This window comes from Geospiza fortis, unplaced genomic scaffold, assembly GCF_000277835.1.
Source record: "Geospiza fortis unplaced genomic scaffold, GeoFor_1.0 scaffold172, whole genome shotgun sequence".
Classification (NCBI taxonomy): Eukaryota; Metazoa; Chordata; class Aves; order Passeriformes; family Thraupidae; genus Geospiza; species Geospiza fortis.
Window position 1 is genome coordinate 3,733,779 of NW_005054309.1, and position 11,139 is coordinate 3,744,917.

The 11,139-nt window shown below is 56.9% G+C and overlaps 1 protein-coding gene across 5 annotated transcripts in view; it reads right to left on the bottom strand.

The window, feature by feature from the left end:
- Positions 1-11,139, bottom strand: part of EPHB3 (EPH receptor B3) — a 24,293-nt gene that overhangs the window by 8,248 nt on the left and 4,906 nt on the right. For 3 of the 5 annotated variants that reach the window (XM_031055357.1, XM_031055355.1, XM_031055358.1), the window contains exons 2-3: positions 5,567-5,631; positions 4,458-5,130 (exon numbers count right to left, since the gene is read on the bottom strand). In XM_031055357.1, the coding sequence (XP_030911217.1) occupies positions 4,458-5,130; positions 5,567-5,623 (730 nt within the window). In that variant the 5' untranslated portion in view covers positions 5,624-5,631. Of the gene's footprint in view, positions 1-4,457; positions 5,131-5,566; positions 5,632-5,733; positions 5,750-11,139 lie in introns of those variants that run through there. The other 2 variants (XM_031055356.1, XM_005418993.2) reach the window with 2 other exon arrangements.

The window sequence follows — 11,139 nt, forward strand, 5'->3', positions numbered from 1 at the left end:
TCCTGCTGAAGTGTCCTCAAATAAAATAACAACTCTGAACCTCTGCACACAGATCACATCTCCTGGTGCTGTGCTGCGGTCACTTCTGGGGAGAACATGACAGTCAGTGACAGCCACAGGATAACAGGTCAGGGAACCGAAGCGGAGAGGAGCCGCTGGTTTGATGGCAGGGAGAGGCAGTCTGGCCTGACAGCGGAGATCAGCCACAGAGGGGATTTGTGTGGGATGTGGGAGGGAAAAGGACAGTAACAGAGCCCTGCTGTGAAGCTGCCCCTGCACCCCTATGGGGCATCGCACTCCCGGCATGGCAAACGCGGCCATCCGGTTCTGGCAGCCCCTCCAGGATTTTCATCAGCTACCCTCCTCCAGGGCCTGATCCTGTCTCAAAAAGCTGCAGCACAGAGCTGGGGGAAGAGGAGGGTACTACTCCCAAATACAATCTCCACTGTGGCGAATAAAGTTCAAGGAAGAGAGCTGAAAAAACCACCGAAATAAAACCCTTCTGGCAGCAGCAGAGAGCAGTGACTCATCCCGTAGGCAGCCTCCATTATTGCATGGGATGCAGGCAAGCAGCAGTGACCCACACGTGCATCCCCAAAACTCTGGGGTCCCCTCCCCTGGGGAAGGCAGGGATATCCATGACACACTGGAAAAAAACCAGCCCTAAACTACCATGTTTCATGTTTCGACTGCTTCCCATTCACACTACAATATTCCAGCATCCTTCCAGCTATTTCTCTCCCTGTAGGATTGAAGCAGGACGCCTCGCCTGAGCCTAGATAAATTAAACTGATCATATCCCTTTGCCCATCAACCCTGTAATTTCTTTAGAGGCAGCAGTCAGGTTTGTTTGGGACGATCTGTGCTTTATGAACCTGCACAGCTCGCTCCCTTCTCGCTGTCGTAAGTGGCTACAGATGGAGCAGAGCTGTGGAAGCAACAGCCTGGCTACAGCCGAGGCGGTAACTCTGTTTTTAAGTCTCTCTTAAAAGGCAGTTATTTAAAATAAAGTAAAATAATCACCCTTTGGGTGAAAATATTTCACACTAGCGCAGTCCAAAAGTGAATGGAGTAAATCTGAAGGGAGAGAGCCTTTGGGGGTTTGAAGTGGCATCCAAGGAACAGGCAGGAAAACAATTTTTTTCTTTTTTTTTTTAAGAAAAGAAAAAAAATTCAATAAGCAAAGCTGCCTCTTGAACCACAGTGGGTCACAGGCAGGACGGCAGGGGCAGATTTCCTCGACTGTGTTACAAGTAACCCATTGTGGAGCTGCCTGGCTGTAAACCGGCAGCTCTCCCTGCCTTCCCTGCTGCTGCCTTTGATCTGGAATCCCGGGCAATTAATCCCAGGCAGTTTCACTTCCTGGGTTTCATGCAGTAAGCCCATGTTGCAATGCAAAGCTGCAAACAGTTGGCAAGTGCAATGCTTGCTTGGCAATTTTTTTTTATTTAATTCAGGGTGATGTTTTCATTAGTCACTGATTGCAAGGGAAATTTATTTTTGCAAAAATTCTGATTTTGGCCCCAGCTTGACCTGCGCTCACCTACTGATTGTGCCCAAATGTTCAGTGCCAGGTGCCACGAGAAAAGAAACATCAAAAAGACTGAGAAATGGGTCTCAGGAAGGTGTGGTGTCATGCTGGACACCGTCACCCCCAGTGCTCCTACAGTTTGGGTATCCATGGAGTGCACCACACAGACTCCATTCCCCTCCCAGGCGGGGTGCAGGCTCTGGGGGCACTGTGGTCCTCCTCCTAAGCAGAGAGGACATGCAAGGAGGGGGCTCATTGTCCACCTGGCACAGCAGCCTTTCTGCCTTTGTGTGAAGCCAGCAACACAAGGGGTGCAAATCCCAACAAATCCATCACGGAGCACATGCCCAGGACCATTTTTGGGGAGTCCCTTGACATCAAATCCCCTGAACTGTTTGGGTGCCTCCTAATGAAAAGGAGAAGGGATGGGGCTGGGGGAAAAGCTAAACCCCAGGGGCTGCAGGGCGTGGGGTGTGAGTGCAGTGCCCCCCAGCCCATGGAGGCATGTGGGAGCCTTTGCTCCCCTCCCCGGCCAGCAGCTCCTTCTTGTCCTCCAAGAGCTGCCTCTGCAGCTCTGCGTGGCAGGGAGTGTGTGGGAAGCGGCACAACCCCCAGAAGGGCCGTGTGCTAATTAAATAAAGATAATGAGGCTGAGAATGAGATGCCAAATCAATGCTGTGGCAACTCAGGAGTAGAGCGCCAGGTACCAGCCTGGCGTATCGCCTTACAAAGCATGCCAAAGAAACTGTCTTCAGTCGGGCACGATGAGCCCTCTGCTCCCGAGGGACTGGGATACAAGCTGCATTGTAACAGGTCTGAATGTGAGCTCTAATCTTGGCTTGGATGGAGATAAAGAGGAGGAGGAGGAGGAGGAGGTCTTCAAAGGCCACTGAAAGTCTGGGAAAAGGGGGAGATTTACAACAGGGCTTATCCCATCTAAGCAGTAACTGGGTATTGTTATTTATTAAAATGCCATCTGGCACTCTGGAGCGCTGCTCGCCTGCACGGTGAAGCCCCTGCGGGCTCCCTGGGGCAGGAGCGATGAAACCCCAGCTTTGGGGGGCTGCATCCACACCTCTGCCCACAACACAGGCTCTGAGACTTCTTGGGGTGCTGGACTGTGGAAATGGGGTAAGGGAACATCCAGCCAAGAGGAGAAAAGGAGCTGCAGCTCCAGCTTCTCCCAGCCCCTCTTCAGCTGTTTCCACTTAAAACACGCGATCATATGGCGGAAAATCTGATCCTACAAGCGCAGTGCAACTTTCCCAGAGAAACGTGAGGACAGCGCCGCTGCTGCCCAGCGAGGAGGCAGGCTGCCGGATGGAGACGTGCCCGGGGCCCAGCGTGGCTTCCCTGCCTGCTGCAGCAGAAGCTGGGGCTTGGTGGGAAATCAAAGGCGCTGGGAAAGCTGCCACATGGGGGTCTGCCCAGCTTGGGGATGCGGAGATGGGATCTTGCCCCAGGCTCCTGAGCCTAATCTGAGGAGCTCTGTCCTGCCTTGGGATGGCCCCTCTCAGCACATCCCCAGTCCTGGCTGGAAACTGTCACCTTGTGCCCAAACCTCACTCTCTGCTGGGAAAGAGCCAACATTGTGTATGGTCTAAGATCTCCCAGTCCAAGCAAGAAGGAAAGCAGCTACCCAGGAGGATGGACCTCAGTGCAGTTTAAAGTGTGGACAGATGCCTGGCGCTGGTGTCCATCAGCTCAGGAGAGCCAGACTGGTGCTCACAAGACTGATGCAGGGGGCTGTGGCTCTGAAGTCAGAGCTGTGCTGGCACTGATGGTGCTGGAGGCTCTGGATCCCCGGCAGAGCTGCGGCCCTGTGCAGGCTGACCTCTCCCTACCCAGCCACAGCAGCACAGCTGTCAGCCACACTGCTCCCAAAGGCAGCGGGGAGGCCAGCCTGGCCCGAGCCCCACGTCACAGGCCATCCCAAATCACACGGCCCCTGCCAAGAGCAAAGGGCTGGCGCCAAGCATCCCGTCATCGGCCAGCACAAGGCATCCAGGGCTGGGGGCCCCGCCAGCATCCCGCTCCCTGTACAATGCCTGCAGCCAAGGGGAATGACAACCTTTCTGCCCTAAACCCCAGGCACCCCAGGGCAGGGTCCTCCCTGCCAGAGACAGCTCACAGGAAAAAAAATCACCCCAAGGGAATGCAACGTTCATCCAGACAGATTTTTTCTTACCAACACACCCCAACTGGGTTTAAACAGCAACACCAAAGCTACTGTGGGAGAGCATGGCAGCTGCAGGACCCACAGAGAGCTATCCTGCTGCTGGGGCGGGTCTCCATCCCCAACATCTCCACGTGCAGGATATGTTTCCTTCCCTTCCAGCAAGAACAAGGAGCTTCAGATCCCCTGCCTTCGTGCTGGTCCCTACCATCCCTGCGGCAAGCTTTCAGCATTGGCAGGGGGAGCAGGCATCAGCATGGCTTCTCCCACAGGGGAGCCCTGCTCACCACCAGGGCTTCTGAACAAGCCTCCGCACAAGCAGTGTGAAATCACACTTGCCAAGAACAATCGCTCGCCCCAGCCACGAGCACTGCAGGAGGGAGAGACAGAAGATGCTGGATACGGCAGCAGCGATGAGAGAGAGGTTTTGGTAATGCTCAAGGGCTTAAATGTGCTGGATCCCTGCTGAGGACCATGCCTTGAGCTGCAGCTCTGTGCAGGGAGATGCATCCCACAGAGGGTAGCACTGCTGGTTGCTCACCAGTGTGTCCCAGCAGACACTGCATGAGTCCAGACCACAAAGGTTTTAAGGCTTCGGAGTCAAACTGCAGACCAGTCCTCTGAGATACCACCCTGCTCCCTCATCAGGGAAAAGCCTCCAAGACCAGACTGAGCTCAATGCAAAATCACCTCCTTCACACCAATGCACTCATGAGGACAAAAGCCATGATCACTCTGCCATGCACATACCTTGGCACTGGGTATCCTTCATGGTGGGCTCATATCCAGCAGCACACGTACATGCTCCCACGGGTACCATCCACTCGCCGTCGCCGTTGCAGTACAGCTTGAGGGGCACAGACACCTCCACTGCATTGGGGATGCAGGTGCCCGGGGCGATGACCAGGGAAGTGGGCTCGGCCCCCGTTAAAGTCTCCGGGAAGATAGCAAAGCCCGCAATGGTGTTGGAGCATTTCTTGTAGAAAGCCCGGACGGAGATGAGGGACATGCAGGCTCCCAGGTCTTGGAAGGCAAGATAAAAACCATTCTTGGAGAGAGGGCCAAAGCTGCGCACCTTGGTGTTCACGCGGCCAGACTCCAGCTTGGAGAAGCTCTCATCTGGGGCAATTGTATCCACTTTGATATAGGGGTTCTCCATCCAGAAAGGGCTGTTTGCAGAGGCAGAATCCGTATCTGACTCATAATAGAAGAGGTTGAAGGTCTCTTTGCAGGAGCCAGGGATGTTGGGGATGCTGTTGCAGTCCCGCACAGTGAACTTCAGCTCCACATAGACGCGCTGGACGTCCTGGCGCTGGATGAATTTGGTACGAAGCCAGTTGTTCTGGTTGGCCTCCCGTACGTTGCAGACCTGGTACGTGCGGATAGGGTTCATGGCCTCGTCATAACCACTGACTTCTTCCCACTGTGATTGAAAGGGAAAAGGTTAGATCCCCAGCCAGGGACAGCAGTGCTACAGACACATCGTGAATGGCACAGGGTGGGGGGGAACAGGCAACAGTCAACAGGGAAGAGCAGCAGCTACACCTTCACCTGTCACAACCCTCTTGGTCATCAAGTTGACTAAGAGCAACCCAGGCCAGGGACCATGACACTCCCACTCCACTGGCACTGAGTCAAGAGGAGATGGTTTCACAAGGCGAGGATATGCACAGGAGGAAAGGAGAAAGGTGCAGCCAGCTTCACAAAGGCAGTGGTGAGCAACCATGATTCCCATGGGGCCAGGGCCAGCTCTGCCCTCGATTCCCATGGGGCCAGGGCCAGCTCTGCCCTTGATTCCCATGGGGCCAGGGCCAGCTCTGCCCTTTGGAAGTCAGGACCAGGGCTGGTTCTAAACTTACCCCTGTCTCCGGATGAGTTGTCCATGCCAACTCAGAGGTCACCCACTTTGTGTCCATCAGGGTCTCTGGAGAGAAAAGAAGGAGAAAAAGAAATAATTGGAGATGAAGGCCAAGATTAGAGGGGAAAAAAACCAGGAGGAGTGGGGGAGAGGAGAGCTGAGCCTGACATTTCTGTGGAAAACAGCAACTTGGGGGGTGAGACGTGGTGGGAGGAGGGGGGAGCGGCGCAGACAGACTCCAGATTTCTCTTCTCCTGTCAAGAGAACAGGAAGAGCGAGGCGTCCCTGGAGAGCTGTGCTGGAGGAGGCAAGCGGCAGGACGAGGAGCTGGCCAGGTGGCAAGGGGGAGATGGGGACAAGCTGCCATCCCCAGCCACCAGCACAGCCAAACGTGTCCCCCAGGCAGTGCAGGGGTGCCAAAGGAGGAAGACCGGGCGCCCCTGTCCGCACCCTCCCCCTCTGCTTTGGCAGGGCGCGTATTTAATGTGGCTGGGGTTGAAAGGGCCCGTTCCCATGACAGGGCGGTGCGGGCCAGGCAGGTTTATCCAGAGGAGGAGGGACTGGCAGGCTGCTCTCCCAGAGACGCCCCACATCACTCATTTTACAAGAGGGGAGAAGAATTTGACCGTCTGGCCAACATTCCTGGAGCAGACTACAAGACAAACCACCCCGGCAGCATTCCCCAAACAGCCCCAGCCCCAGCCTTGGGGGAGCGAGACGCTTGTCTGGGAAGAGCTGCAATTGCAGGCAGCTGTCGCTAATCCCAGGCAGAGCCGCGTGGCTCCGCGCGAGCACCACGCGCAAAAACCAGCAGCGAAACACAAGCATGAGAGCACACTGGCATGCTCAGGGGCCAACGGCCCCTCTGTGAGCTGCTGGCCCTGTGAGTTCTGCTCCAGGGATGGCCCTTAGGCTGTTTGGAGGGGAGCAGGCACCCCGGCACCCTGGGGTCCTCTGGACCTTCCTTTGCCTAGCGGGGGTTTGGTGGAAGGGGGGTGCAAATGCCTGGAGACCCTGGTGTGCTCAGGGGGGCTTTGCTGCTTGCACCGAGCAGGACCCAGGACCAGGGCCAAAACACCTCCCTGACAAGGGCATCCTCCTCCCCAGCCACAAGCATGGCCCCATGTGAAACCCTCTGCAGCTCCCCAAGGGCTGCCCATCCATCTGTCCACTTCTCAGCCCACCCGGGCTCGAGAGGAAGGGCAGGGAGCCACGGCTGTCCTAGACCCAGCAGCGGGCTGGGAACCGCTCACTCTTGCCAGCTGGGGCACAAGGACATGCCAGGGCAGCTCAGCTGTGCCAGCACCACGGCTCAGCCCCACAGCAAGAGGCAGTTTCAGCTTCTTTCCTTCCAGCCCAGGAAAACCCCAGGCTGACCTAGGCAGGGAGGAAGTGTGGAGGAGGAAGGAAGCATTCACGCATCGCAGGGTTTCGGATGAAGCCCGACTGGAGGTAAACACCTTCTTCCCGTGTCCCACCCCAGCGAGACCCGCCAGCAGCTCCCAGGCCAGCACCCACAGGCAGACTGGGAGCACAGGCTGTGGGTGCCACCACGGCACAGATAAACAAGCATGTCTGGGGATACGTGGGCTCTCTGACCTGCCTTGTGGTTTGCCAGGTTCCCAGCTGGGCCAGCGAACTTGCTTCTCGCTCAGGCTGTTTGCCCAGAGCAAACACAAACACAGTGCCATTGTGGCCTGGTGGCACTAGCAGTGGGCATGGCACTGGGGACAGAGGGAGGAAAACCTTTTGTGGTGCCAACTCCCCACTGGCAGAGGTGCAGAAGGGCAGCATCTACATCAGGCTCCAATGCAGAGATGGTTGCTGGGCAGGGTTATTTGCTGTTTCTCAAGAACACAAACTAGGGGCATCTGGCAAAAACAGAGGGAAGGAAGAAGCCCTCTGTCAAGCAGGTAATGCAGGAAGGGTGGGACACAGGATGGGCAGAATGGCTCTGTGCACCCAATAAGGCAGCTTCTGCTCAGTCTCAAAGCACTACCTGCCCAGGGGACACAGCAAGGCACCATCTCTCTCCCTTCCCATATCCCACACCATTAGTTACTGAACCCCGGCAGGATCCCAAGTGTGGCTTTGCACGACCACAAGACCACAGGAGACACTGCTGTGCTTCCCAGACCCCTGCATGGGGCGGCTGCCAGGGCGGGCAGGCAGTGCCAGATGATGGGGGAGCAGGTTCCAGGAGGGGGCTGCCCACACCTCTGTGAGGGACAGGCCCTGTGCTGGCTGCCCTAATAAGGGCACAGCGGTGCTGAGGGCCCAGACACGCCGCGCTGGCGGTGAGCAGAGCCAAGCGTGTGCTCAGCGCTCACAGTGCGGGGCTGCCAACTCCCGGGGCAGAGACTCTGCGGGTCCAGCCAGTGCAGGGCCAGCTGGGGGTGTTTCTGCAGGAGGAGTGGGGAAAGGATGCCCTGTGTTCTCAGGGCTGGGGCTGCTGATGGATGAGCGGCTGTGGCGGTGAGTCAGGCCAGGGAGATGGGGATCTGGGTGGCAGGGTGTGCCCACAAATAGAGTGACACAAGGATGCTGTGGCAAGCCACAGCATAGCATGGACTGACCAGACCACGGTGGGTGTTTGCTTCCCAAACCTGTCCAGGGGATGCGGGAACTCTCCTGCACAGCAGCAGGCCCCATGTAGGAAGCCTTTGCCATGGCAGCTGTCCCCTCCGGCAGCGTCCTTCCCCTTGAGTGTCGGCCGTGGGCTGAACCTCAGCTTGGACAGGAGGCTCGCTGCCTGCATCCTAATTTGGCAGCATCTGCCATCTGACCAGCAGAGGAGAGAAAAACTGACAGACCCAAGCCGGCTGTTGGTGTGAGAGCCACGTAAACCACACAGAGAGAGCGGGGAGGGGAAATAATAAAAATAAAAAAAAACCTCACTGAGCAACTCAGCTAAAGGAAACAGGCTGAGCACAGAGGGCAGAGGGGGTTTCCTGCAGCCACAGGAGTGACCCAGGTGGGGTCAGTGGAGCCTCTCAGACCCCTGCAGCCCGCCATTGTGAAGGTCATGGGTGGAAGGCCCTATAGGCTTCTGTGCTGCATGGTCCAGGGGCTGTTGCACACGCTGAGCTGAGCTGCAGAAACTGCTCTGAGCCCTTAAAGGTGCTGCAGAGCTCTCACAGTGGCCTGGCCCTGAACCTGGTCCTCTCTCCCAAAAACACTGGGGCACACCAAGCACTGGCCCCCCTTGAAAGGGCATGTGAGAGAGCACGCTTGGGGCTGGGGAGCCCAAGCACTGGACTTCAGAGGTTCAGGATCAAGCAACTGCTCTCTTCCTCTGGCCCATGGTGCCAGAGGGGGGTTGAGAGGTGTCACCGGTGATCTCCCGGCACAGTTCAGGTTTGCAGGTGCTGTGGAGGGACGTGAATGGCGTCAGGGCTGGCTGAACAGTGAGTCAAAGCCACTTCAATCCCGCACACCACAGCAAGAGCCTGGTCCCATTAGTCAACGGGAAATTGGCTCCCAATTTTGCCAGCTTGGGAAGTCACCCTAAGGCCTGCTTTATCACTGTCTGCAGTGCTGGGAGTTGTCCTCTCCTTACCTTCATCTGGGCAAAATCAAGGCATGGAGCAGGAGCCCAACTATGCTCAGCAAGTGCAGCCAGCCAGGCTTGACTCCACACAGAAGCAGAAGTTCCATGGCAGAGTGGGATCCCAAGACAGGGAAAGATTCTTACTCCTTGGACAGGGCTGTGAGCATCATTCTGGCTGCCTCCTCCCTGCCCTGCACGTCTCCTCCCAAGCACACCCTGAGCTGCAAAGACGAACGGTCCCCTACCAGCAGCCCTCCCATCACCTCCACAGAGTCCCAGCAGTTCACTAGGTGTTTGAAGCCCTGGCAAGGACCCATCTGGAGCCGGGGACCTCTCTCTCCTGGTGCTGAGGCTCAGGAATGCGGCATGCATGGTCTGAGGCCAGCGAAAACGTTTGAACTCCCCCCTTAAGAGGCCCAGAGAGCCCGTCTCGCGCTGTTGAGCGGCAGACGCGCGCGGCAGCGATGGCTGAGCCAGAAAAGGGGGGGAAATATCAAAATTCTTTCAAGATGAAGCCACTGGGGAAGACTCAATCCTCTCCACCAATAAGCTCCACTTTGAATGCTCTCCCCTTAGAATACATGGACTGATGGCTTTTATCAGGATACACCGGCAATATAGGACGCCAGCTCTTTGGCCCGATGAGGAGAAGGCAGCTCATGCAAGTCCAGAGCATCCTGGAAGAAGGCAAGGGAGAAGAGTTAGTAAAGACACCCACGCAGCCTTGCTGCAAACAGAGGAACCTGTTCTGCAACGTGCCCATGCTCTCTGTGAGCTATGCACACCATGGCACCATGTCTGCAGGAGCTCAGCACGGGGCAAGTGGCCCAGACCAGCCTTATGTGGCCCCTTGCCCCACTCTGAGCCCCTGCAGACACCACCAATGGCTGGGCCATTTGCCCCAGGACATGGCTTTGCTTCCACCATGGTGGCTGCTAACAGTGGTGCCAGGTGCCTCTTTTCCCCCTCACTGCCATGCTTTTTTCCTCTGGAAGGAAAGCTAGCTTGTTTAGAGATGCACTTTTAATCCTGGACACTACCTGCTATTCAAAAAGCCACCAAAAGGGGCATCTCTGCATATTTTAATTTCTTTCTCAGTTTTGAAGATAATTACACCAGGAGTGAGTGGCCTTGCGTGCTCCCCATTCAAGCACCTATCAGTACAATTAATCCCAGCACTGTTCTGAACAGCAGCACAAAGGGCCTTTGGTGTAAGGTCCTTTATCTGGGAACAAAGAGCTGCCTGTGGGAGAGAACCTGAGGTTGCACTTTTCCCGCTGACAAGCGTTCTGTACACAAAAGCTGAGCCACAGGAGCGCCCTGTGAGCGCGTCAGGTCTGGGAGACCCCGCAACACGTTTTCTTGAAGCATGTGGCTCACCCAGATCCCTCCTCCTCCTCCTCCAGGAGGGCTCTTCCCCCTCTGACCCCAGCTAAACCCTGTAGCCATCCTCCTCCCAGGCAGGGGATGTCCCTGCTCCAAGGCCAGGGGACTCCCCATGCTGCCTGCATTTGGGAAGCTCTCCAGTGCCCCTCAGCCCACGTGCTCCGTGGATGGAGCACAGCACAGACAGCAGCTCTGGAGCACAGGAGGTGGCGTGCTGGGAGGTTTCGGCACTTGGCAGCCCCTCCTGCCTGAGCTGCACTGCAGGGAGGAGAGGCTCTTGCTGATGCAGTCAAGAGCCAGGAGAGCAGGGAGGAAGGCTGCAGCCAGCGTGGGAGGCATCAGGCAGGGAACCAGCAGGCACCCTCAGCGGTCAGGGGGTACCCGTGATGGAGGTGCCAGGCATGGGGTTTGTGAGCCTGGGGAAGGTTCTGGCAGGCACTATTTGCTAGTTGTCTCTGCAGGAATGGGGCTGGCAGCACTGCCAGCATGCTGTACGACTCACATGCCCTCATTCTCCCCCAGGAATCCCATCTCTTCCAGGGACCCCCTGCACCCCCCCTAGTGCCCAGCGCAAGGCCAGGGGGCTGTGCTGGTCCCAGCCCTGCCCTCCCCGACTGTCAGGCCGGGCAGGCCAGGCA